Genomic DNA, 23,897 nt, shown 5'->3' on the forward strand with positions numbered 1-23,897 from the left:
GATAACATCGTTCAATTATTAGAGCATACGGACCATTTAGATTGGAAATAAGAAATAAGAAATCTTTTTACTTCTCATTTATACAGGGGTGATAGTGAGCACTAAAAAAAAAATAGGTTTTTTGTTTTCCCCTCAACCACGCCCCCCTTGAGTAAAAAAAAAAGAAGAGGATTCGCAGAGCAAAATGGCATTTAACAACATTACCCTTTCGAGTAAGAAAATTGGGGAAAAAATAGGACAAAATAGGGAAGATTAGAGAAAATAACGGGGAAATCAGTAAAATCAGGATAAAAGGGGGAAGAAGAAAAAAAAAAAATCTGGTTAAAAAAAAAATAAATCTTTCAACACCCACCATCTTTTGCATCCTCTTTCTTCCTCTCATTTTGATCATTCAGATTCATCCGCATTTTCATGCAAAATAGTTTCTTCACTTTTTCTCAATCTTTATTCTACTCTTTTTACCATCTTTAATGAGGCATCATGTCAATCAACACCAACGTTTCAAAACACCACGTATATTTGACATTGTTACGCGCCTTTGTTCTGTGAGCGCCGACTCAGGACATACTTGTGGAGGGAATGTCATAATAAATCTGTCTTCATTCTTTCTCAATCTTTCTTCTACTCTTTTCACCATCTTTAATAAGCCGAAGAAAAGAAAGAAAATCAATTAAAATATCACCGACGCTTGAGAAATAAAAAGTGAGAGAAAGAGAGAAGCGAAAACACTTGAATATCGCTGATGTTACCGGAGTTTATGACAAAAATTAAGCCGTCGGAAAGAAATAAAGAAATAAAAGTAAGTCCATTTTCACCTGCGCTCGAGAAATGCAAAGAGCAACCGAACTCGGGAGAGACAGAAGCGAAACCAATTAAATATCTGTTGATTTCTATCAATTCTTATGGTGCATTCTATATCGAAACCATTCCGGCACGCAATATCAAGAAGGTAGTCGCTGCCGATCTCGCCTTTGTTTGCGTGGCCTATTCATGGAGCATTCCAGAATGCACCCAGAATGTGCCCATTAAGTCATTAAGTACCGCATTCTAGCGACATTCTGGAATGCGGATTAACAGAACAATAGATTCTGAATGCAGCATTCTACATGCATTCCGAATGCCAGTTGAATAAATCCGTGGCGCCTTAGTTGTCCGTGACTAGGTCACATTCTCCAGACAAAATTGCCAATTTGAGATTTGCATACATTCATAGCACTCTCTTTATTGGTCCGATTTAATTCAAGCTTTTGTCATTCTGTTTCTGTTATTTTTCTGCTTTGATACAAAGGAGGAGGGTTTGATTGGCCTTTAATTGACTTACCTTCACAGTATCCAAGAACCTTGACAATGTTCTTATGATCACAATAAGACATAGCTCTGATCTCTTGCTGGAACTGATCTGATCGACTATCATTCTTAATCACCTTAACAGCTACAATCTCAGCAGGGATACCCTGACGAGGCATCAACACTCCGCGGAACACCATCCCAAAATGACCCTGTACACAGAAATAAGCATATTTTAATTGTCTTTTTATTTTCCCATTTATCAACAAGACTTTAAACCATTGACACCAATATACTCCGAACCAGTTTTCATAACAGTGATGAATAATAATTTCAAAGGGGAACTTCTTTAGTCAAGCCAGTCCTGTGCCCATGTGAATGACAAAATCAACTGTCTACAGCGGTCACTGATACTTTCTCCCTCTGGGAAGAAATATGTGTTGCAAACCTGACTAGGAATATCACCTGTTTCACTGTCACTACCGGGTGGCCTATATTATGTACAGACGTGTTTCACAGTACATAGTATTACACATATTATCACATAACCTCAGTTTCAATAGCTAGATTCCCTCAATTTTTAAATCATTTCATCTTTTTGCAAGGCTATAACCTCTTAGCTATTTAGAGATTTCCTCTTTGGCTGTGAAGGAGCATGATTACAAAACGAAATTGTGAAGGCTGTCCTTCTAAAATAGATTAGTTCCTATTGTTGTTAATTCCAACCATGAAGATCAAGGTTATATCTTGTTTTAGATTTTTTTAATTTCTTCAAAAGGAGACAACAATAGGAATCCAAAATTTATGTATGATTCACAGTTTGTATTGTCACTAACATGTGTATGTGATGTGATTAGAACATAAATTATGTAAATAAATCATGTTACTGTAAATTGTGATTAAAATGTATGTCAAGCTCTCATACATGTACAATGGAAATTACAATGGTGTACAATAATGAAGAAAGCAATGCACTTACTGATCCTAATCTTTCCTCCTTCTTGAGCTGACCATCTGGTATTCTATTAACTCCAATGAACTTGGTCTCTTCATCCTGTCAAATAGCAAAGATCATAATGTTGTCATACTGTGGCATACATTCACTACAATATGAATAAAATTCAAATCTGATGTAGGATTGTAGGACTATTGGTTTACTTTTATTATTTTGTGTTTCAGTCAGCCTGGATATCTGAACGATAAGTATTTCTTAAATGGCAAAAGTCAATTTATATTGGTGATTCACAGTTGCTAAACAAAGAATATTGCACAAAAGACCATTAATATTTTGTTCTCAGATTTTACAAATTACCCAAGGAATCCAGGCAACAAAGTGCAGCACTTTTGAGCTTTACAAAGAGATTTAATGAGCTCATTTTTATATTCCTCATAATGAAATTCTCACATATTTTTTAAACTTGTTTTGCATCAAACCTGAACCCAAGTACATTGTACACAGGCCTACATGAGTAGAACATAATCATGTTTTCTCTGGTGACAAATGCTATGGGCACTACTTTGCTAAAAATATAGGATTAAACCTTTGATGACAATTATTTTAGGTTAGGTTTAGCATTAGAGTTGGAAGTACAGTGTGAGTCCAAAAAAAAAGTTTACACCTAGAAAATTGCTGATTATTTTAAAAATCATCTATGAACAGTAAATTATTATACATCTTATGAAAGAGTGTTTTATCCTAAATCATTTGGTATCATTTTTGTGTGGTATGTATTCACGCTTGGATGAACAGAAGGCATTGTTTGCGAAAGAGCAAAAATCGACTTGCGCCAAAGTTGCTTTGTGATGTTTGAATAAAACAATTGGGATTTGGGTATTAATTCAGTCTTTGCAGATTCAAATAACATCCCTAACGAAATTAATCATGCCACACATATCAAATATCGAATATTAATTATCAACGAACATGTGTGTGCGTGTGTGTGTATGACTTTTCTTTTGTAAAATGCATATGCAGTGCATTTCATTTGCTACATTCAATCAATTCTCTCACTCCGCTAATCCCAACATAAATACATACTGTAGGCATCACTTTGGCGCAAGTCGATTTTTGCACTCTCGCAAACAATGTCTCCTGTTGGGATAAAACACTCTTTCATAAGATGTATGATTTACTGTCCATAGATAGTTTTTGACTCACATGGTATTGTGACCATTGCTTAAATTATATTTACATAGGTACTGACCACACAGCAATGTTTCACAGGGTATGTATCTGGTGGATGACCCTGCTAGGATACATATTTAGTATTTATAATTCACATATTTAATCTAATAAAATGCCTGATAATGCAAGGAACTCACAGGATCAAGGATATCATCTTCCTCTGTGGGGTTGAGCACTGATTCTATCTCCACTAAGATGGAGGCTCCTCCTGTAGCTCCCTCTCCTGATCCTCCAGGACCTGATCCACCTCCTTCACCCAAACCTGAGCCGTTGGGAGGTGAGACAGTGTCTACACAGTAACAAAAGACACATTGCAGATGATTAGTAATAGTAGATCAGATCTCCTTCTTCAAACTCATATTATGAATTATTTTCTTTAATTGACTCATGATTTTAATTAAATTTTCATCAAAATAAACAACAGAAGCCAACAAAGAAATCCACAAAATAATGTTTATCAGGGAATGGGAGCTAAGTGTGAAGGAAATTTAAAAACAACTTTGAATTTGACCTGATATTTATTTTCATAACTGCTGTAATACTGAATTTCAATTGTTGATTGGTCACCAGAGGTGTGGATCATAACACGTTGAGCTTCTTACATTAGTATATGAAATCCCATTCATTCTCCCTATTTAAAATGTGTATAAACAAGTTATTTGGTGCATGTGATGGTGATCTACTCGGAATCTCCTATCCCAATTAATTGCGAATTATCAATATCCATGGGTGTGAAACAAGGGCGCATTTTAAAGTATCAAGTATTTCTTGCTTTATTTACAAGTCAGTGTTCTTTTAAGTTTTATTTCTTCCAATACATTGGCTGTTTATTCTGTTAAGTTTGTTTTCGTTCATTTTTCCCCTATTCAATATCAGAGCCTGCTTGGTAGTGAGCTTATACCAGGGCCAGGGCCAGGGCCTTGCCAATTGGATCAATCGCAAGTGCTCTTATCAAATCGCAAGATAGCAATCTCCTATATATCTCTTATGTACATATATAGTTGCGATTGATATCAATCCCAAATAAAGTGCAATTGATATCAACTCTTTGTAAGACGGGGCCCAGGTGTAAACAGTGCACATAGCAGGGATCGGGGGTGCATGATTACATCGTTCAATTTCAAAACATTGACTAATGCAGAGGATTAACACATGTAAGTCTATGACGAAAATTTGGGACTTTTTATCATCGTGGACTCCGAAGGTTATTTGTCATATTCAACGTTGGCTGTATATGTGGTTTTGATCAGAGCAAGTTTCCTTTAAGCTATTGCCTCTTGGAACCAGGTAGCTCCTGTATTAAAGCCTATGGGAATCCAGTAGTCAATGGGCTAATTGTATGAAACCTTTAATGGGGTAGAAAATAAGACAAGACTAGATGGAATTCGACTGCGCGCAGTCAAAAATGATGCCTCCGTCATAGAGCAATTTTACAAACCGAAACGGAAGAAATTTCTCAAATTCAAGTTCAATTGTAATCCATTAACATGTTCTCAGAATATCGTGATTACAAGCAATTTCTCATACACATATATGACCCTTTGATCTTTGACCTCATGACCCTAAAATCTATTCAGTTCATTGGCTCTGCAAGATGTCCTGAGTTAAATAGTAATCCATCTGTCAGTTCTAATGAGAATGCGTTCACAAGCTATTTTTGCATACATAATGAGCCCATGACCTTTGTTCTTATGAACCAAGAATCTACTCAGTTCATTGGCTCTGCAAGGTACATAAATGATCTAAGTTTGGCAGGAATCCATCAATCTGTTCTAATGATAATACGATCACAAGCTATTTTTGCATACATAATGAGCCGCATGACCTTGACCTTTACCTCATGACCCCAAAATCTAATCAGTTCATCAGCTCTGCAAGTAACATACATGACCTAAGTTTGGCAGGAATCCATCAATCGGTTCTTGAGATAACGCGATCACGAGCTGTTTTTGCATACATAATGTGCACTGTGACCTTTGACCTTGTGACCCCAAAATCTTATCAGTTCATCGGCTCTGCAAGTAACATACATGACCTAAGTTTGGCAGGAATCCATCAATCGGTTCTTGAGATAACGCGATCATGAGCTGTTTTTGCATACATTATGAGCCCTGTGACCTTTGACCTCGTGACCCCAAAATCTAATCAATTCATTGGCTCTGCAAGATACATACATGACCAAAGTTTGGCAGGAATCCATCAATCGGTTCTTCAGATAATGCGATCACAAGCTGTTTTTGCATACATAATGAGCCCTGTGACCTTTGACCTTTGACCTTGTGACCCCAAAATCTACTCAGTTGATCAGCTCTGCAAGATACATACATGACAAAAGTTTGGCAGGAATCCATTCATCGGTTCTTCAGATAACGCGATCACGAGAACGGGACGTACGTACGTAGGGACGGACAACCCGAAAACATAATGCCTCCGGCTACTTTGTAACGGTGGCATAAAAATAGAGGTGTGAATAAGAAGAAGAGTGCTGTTTCTCACCCCTTCTCTCATTATCAACGTTGTCCAGATCAGTATGATCATCTTCATCATCACTCTCTGTGGGAATCATCTCAACTTCTGGTGGATCAACAAACTCAGGTTTCCCGCTGCATGATGCTGCAACAAATGAGATGGTAATCAGTCAAGAATTGCCCAATAAATAATAACGGTTGAGCCGTGTCTTACAGAAGACTGACAACGGACAAAATGTGATCCCAATAAAAAAAGGGGAATATTAGTTATTCCAAGAGTTGTACATTACCCATGATTGGAATAATTATCAGAAACCTCTAATCCATACCATACTTTCTGCATTTTATTACTTTAATACTTTACAGCAGTATATATGCACACATTATATATGCCACTTTATCAAATCCAGTATGAATTTTAGAAAATATATATATATTGTAGAAATGTACATGAAGATAAAGTCTATACATTGCAAAAGCTGCACAAAAGAAAACAAGTAAGAATTTAAGCAGTTCTTGTTTATGAAATAAAGTTCCAAACTCACTGAGAAAGCTATTGACATCCCTGAGTACACCTCTACATGATGGTCTATTCCTTGGATTATGAGACCAACAAGCTTCCATGATCTTCAGTAGTTCTTGAGGGCAGCCTGGAGGTGCATCTAAGCGTACACCATGCCTGTAGTTATCCCTTACCTGAACACAAAATAAACACACTTCATCAGTATTACGCCTTTCTTTGGCCTAAATTCACAAAAGTATATTTCAAACATGATTTACTACATGTAAGGGTAGCAAAGAGGCTAAAATATTGTACTGTTATCAGCCTCTTCTCAGCCTTGGATGCCTATGGTAAATCAGTGATTAGACCTTTGTATATTCTGGAAATATCAAATATTATTAGAGTAGATTTATATTCTAAAGTACCCTCAAATTGAAAGATTAAACAAGAACTCGTTTGAGATTTAATCTCAATTATATAAGTAATAAAAATGAGGGTTTATGTTAAATGAGACCCTGTCAGTGCGCATGCGCTAATCAGCAATATTCGTAGATAGCCGAGGATGTGCCTGCTGAACCAAGCAGAAAGATAACGAGAACTGTAATTAATAACAATACCAAGCACTAGGGAGGGTAAGGGAGGGATGTAAACCCTCATTTTTATTACTTATATAAATAATTGAGATTAAATCTCAAACGAGTTCTCGTTTAATCTTTCAATTATACTACGTAATACCATTTCGGGATTACGTTAAATGAGATTTTGAAGCTCAGTAGGCCATCCGATCCAGTGCTCAACACAATAGTATACATTATTGAGTGAAAAATGAACCCGTGTTGTGCAAGGGTGTCAGTGGTAGCCTTAACAGCTGCTTTGAGCTTTTCTTCATTTTCTACAATGAGGATTGTGTCATCCAAATATCCTACCACAATGTGACCAGCTTGTCTGAGCTTAGAAAAAACTGGCTTTAGTAATTTTGTGAATAGCCTTGGTGCTGTACTGAGACCATTGGGCAGTGCTTTAAATTGCCAACATTGACCATTGACAATAAATTTGAGGTATTTACTATCCTCTTGGTGGATCGGTACTGTATAATATGCATCTCTGAGGTCGACTGAGGCTAGAAAATTGTCAGGGGATACAAGATCCAGCACAGTGTGGATATTATCCATCTTAAAATGCTGATACATCATGCATTTATTCAATTCTGAAAGATTGAGGATTAGACGTACACCTCCATTCTTTTTGGCGTAGTAAAAATATTAGAAATGAATTCACCCTCTTCATGTACACAGGGCTCAATAACATCTTTACGATGGAGGCTAGTAATTTCTTCTTGAATGCGCTTAGCGTCTGGGATCGGATGCCCTGTTTAAAGCGTTTAGCCTTTAATTCATGCAAGTCTTTAAATTCTTTCTACATCAAACTCGATCTTGTATTCCGTGACAGCCCTAATAACAATAGGGTCTGTTGTTAGCTCTTGCCAATTTTCCTAAAATATCTCAGTCGACCGCCCACTTGGGGAACACTACTACTAGTACTAGCATTAGTCATATTATTTTGCTAAAAATGTGATTAGAGTGTTATTTATGACCTTGTCATGACCTGGTCTTGGGAGTTCTACTTCCTCCTCTGCTGGCCCGTGGGACCCCTCAGGGCACCTGGCGCTTGCATTTGTGGCTGGTTCGGAGCCTGAGACTGAGTGTACGGAGGCAGTCTGCCCCTCCTGTTCTGTCTGTACCCTAAAAAATGGCCACCCTGCGATCCTGACATTGGCCTGCTATACCGGTGGGATTGGCTCTGTGAGCCCCAGTGCATTGTAGCCACGTCCCCGGTAGGGATGCGAAGCAAAGCGGTGTTTGAATTTGTCCCTCATCACACCAGCTGCTGCCAGTTGCTGATCTTTGAGATCCTTCACCTGCTTCCCAAGATCATCACCGAACAAACGTCTAGTAGCTGGCAGAGTAGGTTTGCACAGATGCATAAACCTTGCATTCAAGTCAGGTTTATGAGCTCTTTTCGTAGGCAGTTCAGTTCAAAGTTAGCGCTGCAAATCAACGCCAAAGCATCTTGCTGTGTACCAGTTATACCGCCCGTAGAAACGGAGCGGGCAAATGCATTGATGCCATGAGTGAGTGATTTCTGAACTCGCTGTAACTTCAAGTCACAGCTTTTTGTCATCGGAGGTAGATTGTCCCATATCGCAGGATTCACCTTTGGTGCCTCTATAATCTGACAATTGCTCGGAGTTGGGTATTTAGCAGAGACTTCATCAAGAACTTTCCCCTCCAATTGGTGTCATGAGATATGAAATAGATTGGGCTATACCTCCTCAATAGGATCTCCGATATCCGACACCATTGCAAAATTTTGCAGCGATCAAGGGAGGAATAAAGTTATCAGGTTGAGGCATGTCTGTGTCAAAATTCTCTTCCTCCGAGACGGCGCCCGCTTCGGTAGCATCCGCGGGTGGACCGTAAAAAATCCATGAGCCCGGTGGGCGGTATGTCATTCCCATGGTCGAACGGAGGCCGTTGCAGTCTTTCCCGCCGGTAGCCCCGGTGGAGCTGTGAGACAAAGACGGGCGTGAGCTGCCGGTGACAGCCGTAGCATTAGCAGCGGGCAACGCCTCAACCACTCGCATGATTTTTTTTTTTTTTTTTTGAAAAACAGTCTAGGGGCCGTGCTAAGGCCATTAGGTAAGGCCTAAAACTGAAACAGTTGCCCTTTCCACACAAACTTTAAATATTTTTGTGTGGCTTGGAAAAATGGTGACAGAATAATATGCATTTTGGAGGTCGACTGAAGCAAGGTAACAATTTGGAGAAAAAAGAGAAATAGCTAGTAGCTACATAAATATCATCCATCTTGAAATGGTGATACTGAAGGTTTATGTTAAGGTCTGAGAGGTTCAAAATCAGACCAAGCCCACCATTCTTCCTGGGGCGAGTGAAAATGTTTGAAATAAAATCGCCTTCTTCATGAGTGCTCATTTAAATGACATTCTTATCCAAAAAGCTTCGCAATTTCATTGCTAAAAGCAGCTTGTACTGTTTCATTGGACTTGTATTGAAAATAAGGCTAAGATATTTTGGGCGGCATGAACTGTGGGTCTAATTCAAGTCTGTACCCTTGCACCACAGCCAAATTAAAAGGATCTGATGTAAAATTGCACCAATAATCATAGAATTGGTTCAGTCGACCTCCAACAAGGTTAAAACTTGACATTTTAGAGTGAGAATCTGACCTACATGTACCTCTTCAAGGCTGGTGCTGTCTAATTCTTCTTGTAGAATTGTCGTTTTGCTCCCAGCCGAGGCGGGGCACTGCTTTGATGTCTGTCCTTCTGGAGGAGTGTCTGCCCCTTATGGGGCTGGATTGCCTAAAAAGGCTTGTTGGAACTACCAGCCTTGGGGTTTGATCGGCTGGAAAATTGATGTCTGGAGGACAGCGTCCATCCGGCATCATGGTACTTGGACTTGACATTTGGTGTAGGGGTGATTTTGAAGGCTGTGCTGACTAGAGCTGAACATACTTTGCGGCCTCATCACCCCTGCTGTTCCCTTTAGATATTCCTGCAAATTTTTCACTAACTTTGAAAATCGATCACCAAATAACTGTTTCCCAACCATCGATGTGGGTTAGCAGAGGTGCGTGAAGCAAGCGTTCATGTCTTCTGATCACATGCTTGCGAAGGAGTTAAAGTTTAAAAATGGCATTGCTCAACAGAGCCAAAGCATCTTGCTGTGAAATGGAGATAACGTCATCAGACGCATCAAGTGAAGTAGTGAACGCACGAAAGCCACCAACCCTCTAATGAGGGAGAGCTGTACCCTCTGCAAAATGAGGTCTACTTTTGGTACAGGATTTTATTTTCCTCAATCTCTTTTAGGGTTCTCCCCTCCAACTGGTGTGAGATTAAGTACTAATTAAAGTAGGTTGCCCAACTGACCAAATCGTTATTAACTGGTTCCCCAATCTCACTAGATTGAACGAATTTAGCTGCGAGCTTAGGTTCAACTAGCTCTATTTCTACCTCCTTTAATTTCATGTTCAGAAAAATCCTCACAATGATCATAAACCTTCAACTAAGGCTTGACCGGCAAGAGGTTCATCGAAGTCTGAGGTATCCATAAAGTCAATAGCTAGGCTCTGAAAAGAGCGCAAAGTACCCGGCTGCGCCGTGATACATCGTACATGGTCTGAGGGAGACTTTCCATGATTTTGCCCACGAGAGCTTAAGACAGTTAGTTCAAGTTTTTTTATTTTTTATTTTTTTATTGAGTCTGTCCAGTCTATCCCCAAAATCGAGTTAAACTGCCTTTGGAGGCTGTGGTGATTACTTTGTCACCTTAGATTTCCTTTTGTCAGATTTGATTGAGCCCCTTTTGGGTTAGTTCTTGCTAGAAGTAAAACTTTGAATCGAGCCGACAGGCTTCGAAATGTTCGTGGCTCGATCACTTCCAGTGTACCTGTACCAGCAACGGCAGCTACATTACTCCCGTGCCCGCGGCCGGAGCTATGGCGCACGTCTGGCTGTGCCGATGTCTCCCCTGCTGCACTCATGCTCATGCACTCATGCTGTTCTCCACCGGTGAGAATTACTCTTTTATAGTCAAAAAATGACGGAGAAACTCCCAAAGCAAGGAAGTAGGAGTAAAAATAAAAACTCAATCGCAAACTGTGGCGAACTGCGAAAAAGTCGTACATGGTATAAAAACGAAAGAAAACTGCGAGGAATCACAGTTGATGTTGAATGACCGCCAATTGCAAAACGAATTCACTTTCTGATTTCCCGTCTCGCTCATTGCCTTTGGCTCCGAGTCCGACTTTGTTGACTTTTTTCTTTCCCCGGCCCACTCTTGCTGACTTTGCCAGCTGTGACTTTGCCACTGGAGTTGGGTAATTTTTTCTTTCCGCCCTTGGCTTCCGCGCCACCAGACGGTGCCTAGGGTGGATGCGCGGACGGAGGACACGCAGCGGTGCTGCTATCCATTTGAGACAATACAATTCTATCATTAAAATATCACTTCAAAAGGGCGTGATTTATAAAAATAATCGTCTCAAAGTTACCAGTATATGTCAAGGATGAAACTAATAACGTTTTTTACCTTTGAATTTCGGGGATTGCGCGGATAATAATGTCTGATTTCTGGAGCCAGAAAGGTGTCCTTTTGCTCAAAATAACACGCGACTGACGAAGTGCTGATTAGCGCATGCGCACTGACGGGGTCTCATTTAACGTAATCCCGAAATGGTATTACGTAGTATAACTTATAAAAATGCAGCATTAAGAAGAAAAAACAAAACAGAGATGAGCCCAGACTTCAGATAGACAGGTAAACAAACACCTACAATTTGGAGTGATTCTGTATTCACGCACAGAGCCTGACAAACAAATATATACATATAAAAACATCTGTGGATATTTAGGGTCACATATGATTTTGCCTTAACCCTTACTGTACTGGTCAGATAACACCTATATAAGCACATGCATCCAAAAGTGTTCCAAACTCAATAAGAATTTCACAAATGAATGAATGAGAATGAATAAAGTACTCACCACTTCATCACTTAGATTCTCAGCTGGTATTGCTCCATGTGACATGATCTGCCAGAGAGTGATAGCATAACTGAACTTATCACCTGCTAGGGTTGGTTCAGAGTTGGTTGCTAACAGCTCAGGGGCTGTCCATCGCACCCTGTCAACAAAGCAAATAATAACATCATGTTCTAAACACACAAACACTTGAGGTATTTTGCCACAAGACATACTAAAGATACCCATTACTATACACATACCGTAAATCTCCATGTATAAATCGCACCCTTTTTCCGCTGGAAAAATTCAAAAGTTGGGATAGCGTCTTATACACAGGCAAAAGCTTTTTTTTGGAAGTGTTGATTCATGCCACTCCACCTGGCAATGTCAGCCAGCTCAATTATACAAGGGCTTTTGACTCGCCACTCGGAATCTAGAACCACACTATGTCCGGATTTCTGTTTGGACTTTAGTTTTAAAAACAACATTGTTACTATTATTTGTGACAAGTTCACAAGCACAAATCGGTGCCTTCAACTGCGCCTCGCAGTTAAATGAAGGTCCAGCCCCACATGGGTTTTCAAACACAGACCTGGCTTGCTGCCTACAGAGTCGGAAACAACAAAAAAAGAAGTTTAATATTACTGAGCAGTGCCATCCTCTTGGCGTTAATATGATTTATCGTAGCGAGTGCTATGCAGTATGGCGGCCATCCAACACTCACCGAGGAAGACGGTGAAGTATCAAGCTAATTTTTCATGGAAAACTGATGTGTTGTGATGACTTGAAAATCAATATTAAGCAATTTTGTGCGAGTAAAATCACAAAAAAATGGCTAAGAAAAAAAAAATTAGTTGTACATCTTTTTTTCTCGGCCGTCTCTTAAAAATAGGGGTGCATCTTACACACTGAGATTTAGGGAAGTCCATAATTTATCTCTCTTTACCCATTGCCAACGGGAACCAGCCTTCCATAATCAGAAACTTCACTAGTCAACAGGATAATTTGTTGAAAACTTTACAAAGAAATGAGGTTCTGACCAGTTGAAAACAAAAAATAAATTTCAAAACCAGTGCATAGTCAGTAGAGACATGTTCACTGCATGTCATGTATAGTGTGTGTATATACATGTACCATCTTTTCAGGGATTTACGTGGCAAACAATTTCAATTTTATTCCATTCAAAATAATTTTTCTAAAACGTGTAACGTATGAATAAAGGATATTAGTTATGTTTAAATGGATTAACTTCAACATTTCTTAGGTATTTTTCGTACCTTTCTAGTTTAGGTCGGCTGGTCATCTCCAGACTATGATAGTACACACCAAGCATGGGATCAGCTAACTTGATGTGCATGTTAGGAGCAGGGCGTAACACAAGAGTGTTGTGAGCACTCACATTACCATGGACGATTCGCCTCGATTCCTAAATTCATGAAAAAGCGTAAGTTAGTAGCATTTCATTGCTAGGCAATAAAGCTTTACAATGAATGATTAGTTTATGTTTAAAATGTTATCCCCATGAATACAAATAATAGTTTGACCTCTTGGTTTACTTTTTACCTGCTTTGGTCACATATTAGAACAAACAGTGGGTTGCTATGTACACACAAACACACATACATAGGCTCCCAAACAGTGTGACAATCTATGCTTTCTACCCATAGTGAATACAGAGTGAAGATACATGCCCCCCAAAATGTAAATTAAAATATTGACACATCAGCATCAAAGTGATGAAAACATATATCTACCAGCCTCCCCCCTCCCTATTTAATATTGAAGGACTTGTACTGGGTCTGATATACATGTACAGACTACCACTATAAGAAGGTCTGATATTTACAGACAACACTATGAAAAGGTCTGATATGTACAGACTACCACTTTGAAAAGGTCTGATATGTAAAGACTACCATTATGAGAAGGCACATATTCTCACCTAGTTCAACTAAGTATTGGAAGATGTAAAGGAACTCATTAATTCAATCGAGGTCAGATTGTTCAAAACATTCATGTAGTCTCCATATACATTCACAGTTTAATAACTTTAATGTGCTTCCTCTAAATGAGTTCAATTTCACATCATTTACAAGTCTCCAAAGTGTCATTGGTTTTGAGCATGCTAGGCAGCTAAACATGCAAACCCAATTTATCACTTCCATAATACCACAAATCATATACATACCGGTACTTATAATTCTAGCAGAAATTAATCACATCGGGCTTCAATGTGAAAAATTCTTGTTTCACACGTAGTATGTGCTGAATGTATACAGCAGGGTAAAACTTACTTTTCTATTACAAGCAAATCTATTAAGAGCTCTTTATGGATTTTCTTTACCTACAGAATACTGGGTATAATTTTCAGAGGTCGATTATTCATGTTCTACCTATAGCGAAAACAAAATCTTCAGGTGATTGATACGATATACAGCAAAAATCAGACATCCTGACACTTTAAAATGAAAGATCTTTGTACTTTCACAACAGATAATAAAAGGAGCCTTGGGAAATAAGCCCCTAAAAATGTTAAAAGAGCAAAATTCTGCGTTAAGGAGAAAATCCCAATGTACAAAAGAAATGAAGAAACTAATAATTCTTGTCATAATGGTTGTACTTAAAAGTAACTTCAGCTTAGAAGTGAATAATACATGAGTTTGTTACCAAGTATTCGAGGGCATCGATGAGTTGAAAGGCAGCATGAAGCTGACTATTAAGACCAAGTCTCTTTCTCTCATTCTCGAGCAGACTACGAAGATAATGATCCAATGGTCCTTCCGATGCATACTCCATGACTAGCATATAGCCAGCACCGATACCCTCAAATCGGATGATATGCTTATGAACCCATGAAGACATCAGGTCTACAGACTGACTGAATTTCTGTCAAGTAGATAAGAGGATAGGTATACAGTATACATTCAATGGTATACAGTGAATGAGTAGAAATTCATGAATCCATTCAATTATGATATGCATGTGCATCGCAAGAGGATATTCAGTAAATAAATTCAGAAAATAAGGTCAGAAATTGAGCATGAGCTATTCCACTCCAGGGGTAATCAAATGACATGTATATTGCTTTATTTGTGCATGGCAAGGGTTAGCATTATGTCCCCTAATCACTCAAGACTAATGTGATGCACTTACAATCATATATTTAAACACGTGTAATCTTGCACGGACATCGCAGCAGACCCCTTCCGATAATATATTTACCTATAGTAACTCCTTAAATATCACTATTTCTGTGACTTTTCTTGGACAACTATTGTATTCTTCCTCCAAGTTATGTATCTGCTTACAGTAATTTTGAGTAGTTGTCTTTCCATTTGTGCTCTCGTAGTTTTTAATGATGATAACGTATATTTGTTGGGTTCGTTTTGGCACCATTACAGCTAATGAAGTGCACTGCGCATTCTTTCTGTGACTAGTCTGAACTTGCCTTGCAACAGCTTTCAGTATCGAAACTTGTTGTGATTACCAAGTAATTTTCAGCTTTTAAAAGAAGCATGTGGTGTTCAAAATAAGAGAAAAATATTTATTTTGTCTTCTAAAAATTATACCATCTGTATGTTGTAAAGAAGTATTTTTTAGAAAGCCGTTTTTTTATTTGAACATTAATGTTTCTTTCAACCTGATTTATTCATCCTGCCGAGAGACCTGGCCAGTACTGTAGCTAGCTAGCTGTGCTGGCAAAAACAACCCCATACGGCGAAGTGACTTGCAACCCATATTTATAACGGCACTTTCGATTGATTCAGGATGAGCTAGAATATGATTGGTAAAAATTAAATACTTAAGTTTTAAGGTGGATTAATTTTAGTGGTGTGCAAAACTGCAATTCCTTACATATTTCATTATTTTTTTCAGAGCATTTTGAGGACCCAAAATATCCTGTACCTGTGTATAAGGCGCATCCCCAACTTTTGAGGAAAAAAGTGCGCCTTATACACAGAGATGTACGGTATGTGAATTCTAACTATGTCAACTTCATGATCGGTAGTTGCCTCTATTGGTTTTACAATTGAGTAAATTTCTTTCAACTCCTGATGTCTGGTCCTACACATATTCACTGAAGCTCTGGACTACAAGATACAGAAAGGTGAAGCATACTGCACTTATGTGATCATAACAATAACCAGCACGGTTTACTTTGTCATATGTGAACAAGGTTTAAGAGGCACTTACCTGTTGAACACTCTGTGGAGCATCCATCTTGGGGCACTTGATAGCTACCCTCATCTTGCGAGGCCTATTGCCAACCTTCTTACGTAGATCTGCTGCCCACACCTCAGTGAAGTCACCATCATCAAGATGTCTCCAGTTAGTCCTGGACGAGAGATTGTTTTCCTGGATCCAGCGGATTGGACCTGTCTCAGGTTGAGATGGCAGGTCTACATTCAAGGCTGATCGGTCTAAGATACGCAATGCTGGATCTGATGTGGAATGTAAAGCATAGGATGTTGAGGAACAAAACCTTTTTTTTTAACAAGCTGCAAGAGAGTAGTTCACATATCTATGATCAAACAGCTCAATGATTACCTGACTGCTTAAGAAAGGAGGTACATGTACTTTTTTGTACAAACATCCAGTAGATCTATGACTTGATGGTCTATTATAATAATAGTGAGAAGAACTGTTTCTTATAAAGTGCTTTACCAGTTACAGCGTAACTGACCAAAGTGCTTATACAGTATTTTTCACCCCAGTCAATGGATTCTGTTAGAATACTGCACTTTGCAGTGTTCACTCTCCACTCCCTAAGTAGGCATAAGTAGTCAAATTTAACTGAACCCAATCAAACAACAACAACCTCCCTCTCTTCTCTCTATCACTTCAAAACGTTGTCTTCAGGTCAGATCCATGGGTAAACCTTTCATTCGTGTTGCAGTCTCTGGTTGAGAGCTAGAAGGGTGTTAACTCTGTTTATTATGTTGATTTTACAGCTTTCTGGCTCTCAGTTTACGAACACTTCCTCCCATCTCTCCACTGTCTTACCTTTGGGTTCTATTGGAACGCCTTTCCTTAGTTGTCCCTCCAAGCACCAGCTATTTTCTCTGCTACGGTAGAACTCCACAAAAGACCTCAGACAGTTGAACCTACGCTGATTGTCAAGACCTACTTGATCATCATCTGAAGAAGAACAACAAATGCAGCCATATTAACATCCCATCGAAAAGAAAAATGAGGGCAAATAAGACTACCATACTCAAAGAGCATGCAGAAAACTGCTTGTTTGAAAATATTGTTTTATCTAAAATAATTAACTATTATTTCTGAACCAAACTTGGCTTAGAAACTGTCCTGTACAAAAAGAAAGAATGTTATACACTTGACAGCCAAGCTTGTGCCATATCTGCAATGTATGTTTTGATATCTTCATCAATTCATAAGCATACTGCCATACTGTACTATTTTGTATCTTTATAACACACAGTATGCATAGTTGTATGCTCACCTCCACTCATCCCCAATTGTCATTTGTCAGAATTAATGCTCAACATTCTCTCCATGTCAGCCATTCTGCCTGCGTAATGGCCATCAGCTAACTCAAAATTTGGAGTTATGATATATGAGATCTATATCAATTATTTAATAAAAGGGATATCTAAATTGTATGTATTCCAAAATTCCATGCATATTGCCCTCTCACTATTTTTCTTACAGCTTGTAGAATATGTGATATGATGTGATCAAAGTTTCTGGAAAGTGTCAGACAGAATAATTGTAATTAAACTCAATGGAAAGCCTATTGATTTTGGCATTGTGCAGGTTGATGAACCAACATCAGACTCAGTTGACTCAGTTGTTAGTCTGTATGGTCTACATACATGTAGGTGAGTTATATGAATGATGCAGAGAGCATGAGTTTCTAACACATGGTTTCAAAACCATCCAAGGAGAAGGTGTAATTGGAAAAGTCCTGAAGAAATAGCTCGCAATTAAATTGATTATGTTCTAGTACAAAGTAGATTGTGGAACTCTATCCTGTCTGCTAGATCAATGCCAAGCGCAGATTGTGGCAGCGGCCACATACCTGTACAATTACAATATATTCGAAATTGAAAAAGTCAAAGAAACAACAAAAGTTTTAAACAGACATATTAAGAAATAAAAAAAGGTCAAAAAATAAGTTTGCTTTTTCAATGAAGAATAAATTTGAAATACTACAAAATCTTACAAGAAAAATATTTAAAAAAACACTGAAGAAAAATACGACTTGAATAAAGAAATAAATAAAACAAATGCAATAAAACAAAAGACAAATGGATCAATTAACAATTAACAAAAACCAAATTAGTTGGTACAAAAAAAGTCACTCAAAGTAATAAATATTAAAAAGATAGGCTGAATATGTAGAAAATCTGTTCCGTAGAGAGAGGTGAAAACCCCTAACTAAAGAGAAATATTGAAGGTCCTGCACATGGCAAAGCCGCTGCTGCTCAAGAGCCCTCATGGCAAGAATGAAACGCAAAATAAGACGAGATCTCCAACACACACTTTGGATTTGTTACTGACAATGGTACATGAAACACAGTTTTTAGCTAATCTATCAATGATGGCTGAAAGAAGCATTGAAATGCAAAAGACCTGTATTTCTGTTTCATTGACTATGCAAAAGCCTTTGATCGTGTTAAACATGAAGAGCTTTTTAATATTAGATGCAATTAGACATTGATGAACAAGACTTGCAGCTAAACTAGTACTGGGGACAATCTGCAGCTATCAGAATTGATGGAGATATATCAGTCAGTTCTTACCAATAATGAGAGGTGTGAGATAAGGTTGTGTGTTGTCGCCAGATCTTTTTAGAATTTACAGTGAAATGATCATGAAATCGATCAATGATCACAATGGTGTTATGGTTAGATGTCAGAATATAAACAACCTTCGGTATGCAGATGGTACCGTTTAATGCAGCAGCAGAATCCCAAAAAGAGCTGCAGTTAATTTAAAATAGAGTATGAATACAGGCTTGGATTTAAACAACAAGAAAACAGAGTGGATGATAATAATAATTATAAACAAGAAAGATTGAGACACCCTTATAAAATAAAAATTTAAGGTGTAACAATAAAGCAAACCCACACATTTAAAGGACAAGTCCACTTAAAAATAACTTTTGTACTTTTAATAAAAGCAGAAAAATCAGACAAACCAATCAAAAAAGTTTGAGCAAAATCGGATAACTAATAAGAAAGTTATGAATTTTTTAAAAAGTACATTATGGAACAATGAGAATCCCAACACAAATTGCCAAGATGGTTATCAGTTTGTGACGTCATGTCCACACTATTTATCAATTGCTCTATATGGTTTAATCCCATTAATTCCCAAGGTTTACATACTTTTTCAAAAATTCATAACTTTCTTATTAGTTACCCGATTTTGCTCAAACTTTTTTGATTGGTTTTTCTGATTTTTCTGCTTTTTATTGAAAGTAAGTTATTTTTTTATTGGACTTGTCCTTTAAGTGCAGTAGAGTATAAATGGACCTATTGTTATTATAGCTTCAAATGGGAAAAGTATTCATGAGATAAAGAAAAGATTTGGAATGGTAACAGCTCTCTGAAAACTTGAAATATAAAGCCTAGAAAATCAGAGGTTGTCGACCTAAAAGCTAGGTATTGACTTGATGACATCATCGTATGCGGCGTATGCACGCATAGTCATAATGACTTTGCATGAAGCACGGCTCATCGGCTGATAGGGTCCTCACGTTATGTTGTCATTGCTGCTGCAAGTTTGACCCCTGTTAATTTGGAGGGTGTGGAAAATGACTGTTTTTGTGCTATAATGAAAAAGAAAATATTTCATATTCCTATATTTGTGCATTCTACATTCATTCAGCTTTCCATTGATGATATCACGGGACAGCCTTTTACCCTAGCAACCTAAGCTTCATACATGTATGTCAAATAATAGAGATGCAAACAAGAAATGATTGACTGCTTAGACCTGTGTTGCCATAGTAATAAGTGCACACAAGTTTGCATGAATAGGTCATGAGAATGAAACACAAATACTGTCAAACCTGTCTATAGCAACCATCCAAAGGAAACACAAATAGTAATAATCATAGTAGTAATAAATTTATAGACTGCAGAAACTATTCTACATTAAAGGGAAAGTCCACCCCCAAAATAAGTTTGTTTCGATAGAGGCAGAATAATAAGAAAATCAGGTGAGTGAAAGTTTGAGCAAATTCTGAATGAAAATAAGAAAGTTATGAATTATTGAAGTTGTGATCAATCAAATACAAATTGGCAACTCTGTGACTTATTATACGAGCTCTCCTTCATTTGCTTTGTGCATAACATTCCATAAAATCATGTTTTCTTCGTTATTGATGACGGAATATATATTTGTTCCTTGCAGGGGGAGTATAGAAACATATTTGCAATTATTATATTTAGGGTGCATGTATGGTTGAAATTTTTCTTGAGGGAAAATGAAAATTTTAGATTTTTTTAGTACTGAGCAAATGGAAGTTGAGCTCGCATGATACGTCATAGAGTTGCCAATTTGTGTTTGATTGATCACAACTTCAAAAATCCTAACTTCCTTATTTTTAATCGGAATTTGCTCAAACTTTCACTGACTTGTTTCTCTCATTTTTCTACTCCTATTAAAACTAACTTAATTTCAGGGTGGACTTCCCCTTTAAGTATATATTCTACTGCGCTACAAGAGATCCTTATATGCTTAGATTTACAGTAAATTGAAAAGATGTGCTTTCAGTTTTGATTTAAAGATATTCACAGATGGTGATTTCCTAACTTCAAATGGTAAGTTATTCCAGAGTATTGGGGCTGCACAAGCAAATGCTCGATCACCTAGCGTTATTTTTGTTTTGATAGATAGGATCTGCAGCAACAAAGTATCTTGGGAACTGCAAGATGCGATTGTGTAGCCATTGTAGACAGGTTGGCATAATTGGCGGCCATTTCGAATTTGAATAATTGATTGACATCGCTCTGGCCACTCGCATGGCCTCTCGCAGACCCGCCAGTGCACAAAAATTCTTGTGGCTTTAATAAGGGCTCAGTCGAGCGAAAACAAGGCAGAGAATCGATCAATAAATCTAACAACACAAGTTTATTTTTTTGGTGTATAAAAATTAAATTAACAAAGAGTGGTACGGTTTTTAGTCAATATCAAATACAAAATTATTTAACATAATTTTATTTATTTGAAAGCCACTGTGTCGCTGATCACCTAGCTGTAAACAAAATTGCTCAAGCGCTGCTGTTGTTGGTCCTTACACGGCAGTCGTTGTATACAGGTTCTTAACTACATGAAATCTCATGAGGAGGATTTTAAGTAGTCGTTGTTACAGACAGGTGGTCACTAAGAGGCTGTTCACACCGCAATGAGATAGCGCGGTCTATCGTAGCACCCCCCTTTTTTCTAGCGCGCGCTAGACCGCGCTCTCTCTCGTGGACCACCCCCAAGAGGTGCTCCAGTGGCACGCCGTTTTGGCTCGCCGTGGCTCGCTGTTGGGCGGACCGAAACGACGTTGTACCTTCCACATCGCAGAGATAGCACGGTCTAGCGCGCGCTATCTCTGCCGGTGTGAACAGCCTCTAAGACAGGTAGTCGCTAAGACAGGTATGACTGAACAAGTACCGTATTTGCCGGCGATAAGGCCGCAGTGTTTTTGGAAGAAAAAATATCCAAAAGTCGGGGTGCGGCCTTTACGCTACAACAACAAAATTCAGCGGTCAAAACATCACGTCCATTTGCACATAAGGGACTATGAACGGTAGCATGACTAGACAACGGTACAGGACAATTCTAGAAGAACTCCACACAACTTACCGACAATTTTATGTTGCATAGTTGACATGAAGACGAAAAAAAAAAGGCATAACTTATTTTTCTAATAAAATCTGCCAATAGATCTAGATCTAAGTCCGTAACATTGTATCCCCAAAAAGTAAAAAAAGGGACAGGCAGGCCGTTACTTACGGAGCTAGCTGCCGCGCAACGCAACTGGATTCCGGATTACACCGCACATCGAGGTAGGGGTATTGTAGGGTACCAAATCTGCGTGCGATACAGTACTAGCTTAAAAGTTGATGAAGATCTGCTAAATTACGATCATTTTTTAGGTAAACTTCTTGTAAATTTATAAGAATATTGATGAATTTGGTATCAGTTTGTAAAAAAAAAAGAGTGTTCTACAAGAAAATTACGACCATATTGTTGGGGGTGCGGCCTATGCAGCACTGCGGCCTTATCGCCGGCAAATACGGTAAACATCATTCTTCATAATGCAAGTTTAGTTTCACTACTCAATAAGATCTACTCTGAACTGATCAAAATAAAAGAGTCTGCCATGTGGTAATATGAATATGTACACATAAATTGAAGAAAATGTTACTGAATTTTCCCCTTAATTATATTTGGGAACGGAGGTAGGAATTAAGGATTAATTTCATTTGACTTACTTGACTTTTTTTTAATGTACATTTTAACAATAAAAAAACAAAATCAAGTTTCAGATATGTACCACTTTCTCATCCACATTATTTCATTTCTCTGCTTCCATTTACCCTGCCCTTGTCTTTCTCTATCATACAATTGAGCATTCTGACTTTCTCAAACTCTATTAATAGTAGGTTCAATGACCAAGGCATACAAACAGCTTCATAAGCTTTAATTCGTCCTTGTTTTCACGAAGTGACGGTAGTGAGGAAAATCGTAACGCAAAGTGAATGCAATTTTTTTTCACTACCGTCACTTCGTGAAAACAGCGACGAATTGTCATAATATAAAATGACTCAATGTAGTGTGAAAAACAGTGAAAAACAGAGGGCAGTGTCAATTAAAGTAGACACATAATACTCCCACAGTTTCATCTGTTTTTGCTTATCAGTCACAGCCCTACCATGCCCAGATTATCTCATGCAATTTGCCCAAATTTGTCTTCTTTTTGCTTGCATTTCTCACCCATCAGAACAAAGTGTTTCCAGCCAGGCAGGCCGCATTACCATTCCATTAAGATATCACTTACATTGAAACAGAGTTTCACAAGGCATAGATTCCATCCAGATTCCCTGAATTGCATCTTACAATGCATTTAGTTTCCCTCAGGTCTTGACAAATCTAGGGTAATTGGTCATTTTTCTTCACAAGGCTGGTCCTATCTCACCATTTCATTAGCATTGATTAAGCAGTAATTTACAGCTCTGTTTTTGAAAGACTGTAATTCTGAGGCATTTGTTTACATTATTATTGAGTATGACAGGCAGATATGTGCCAGTTAGGCAGCAACATACCTTATGAAGTTCAGCCCGACAGCTTGGACACACAATACTTAATGGAGAAAATTACTACTACCGGAGGTACTTTATTCTCTAGAGTACGTGTAGAGGAGGAAAACAATTTTCTCCTGATTTAAAGCATATATATCAGTCAGTTTATCAATCAGTCTCATATAATCTACATTTGGCAAAAGAAGACAGTGGACACACTACAGTGCGTCCAATAAAAAAATGAAACCGAGTAGTATTGATGTTTTATCATAACTATATTCACAATTATAATCAATAAATGACACATATTGGTGAGGCTTAGATCCTCCTCTTTCATTTGATGCAACTCATATGATGCATATTTCATGCACGAGTGATTAAAAACAATTTGAAGAGAGGGTACCAAAAAGTCATTTGGCAGGCGGTATCTGAATTTCAAAGAGAACAAGGGAAATGCTCTTGGCGGTCTCGCCTGCATTACGCAATTCGATATGATGAAAAATTGAGGTCGGAACATTATTCATAGGCAGGGTGGCCCATTAGCAGGCCCCCCCCCCCCTCAAAAAAAAGAAGAAAATAATTAAAAAATTGTGACCTGGAATTAGCATCATATGATTTGTGATACTTGATAACCCTTGGGTAC

General features: G+C 38.1%; 1 protein-coding gene across 2 annotated transcripts in view; it reads right to left on the bottom strand.

Moving 5' to 3' along the window:
• Positions 1 to 23,897, bottom strand: part of LOC590852 (tyrosine-protein kinase JAK2) — a 100,364-nt gene that overhangs the window by 12,879 nt on the left and 63,588 nt on the right. For both annotated transcript variants that reach the window (XM_030977622.1, XM_030977621.1), the window contains exons 6-15: positions 16,992 to 17,126; positions 16,182 to 16,429; positions 14,655 to 14,873; positions 13,265 to 13,413; positions 12,009 to 12,147; positions 6,486 to 6,636; positions 5,969 to 6,085; positions 3,610 to 3,761; positions 2,267 to 2,341; positions 1,322 to 1,499 (exon numbers count right to left, since the gene is read on the bottom strand). In XM_030977622.1, the coding sequence (XP_030833482.1) occupies positions 1,322 to 1,499; positions 2,267 to 2,341; positions 3,610 to 3,761; positions 5,969 to 6,085; positions 6,486 to 6,636; positions 12,009 to 12,147; positions 13,265 to 13,413; positions 14,655 to 14,873; positions 16,182 to 16,429; positions 16,992 to 17,126 (1,563 nt within the window). The remainder of the gene's footprint in view (positions 1 to 1,321; positions 1,500 to 2,266; positions 2,342 to 3,609; positions 3,762 to 5,968; positions 6,086 to 6,485; positions 6,637 to 12,008; positions 12,148 to 13,264; positions 13,414 to 14,654; positions 14,874 to 16,181; positions 16,430 to 16,991; positions 17,127 to 23,897) is intronic.

This window comes from Strongylocentrotus purpuratus, unplaced genomic scaffold (genome assembly GCF_000002235.5).
Source record: "Strongylocentrotus purpuratus isolate Spur 01 unplaced genomic scaffold, Spur_5.0 spur5_scaffold_1, whole genome shotgun sequence".
Classification (NCBI taxonomy): Eukaryota; Metazoa; Echinodermata; class Echinoidea; order Camarodonta; family Strongylocentrotidae; genus Strongylocentrotus; species Strongylocentrotus purpuratus.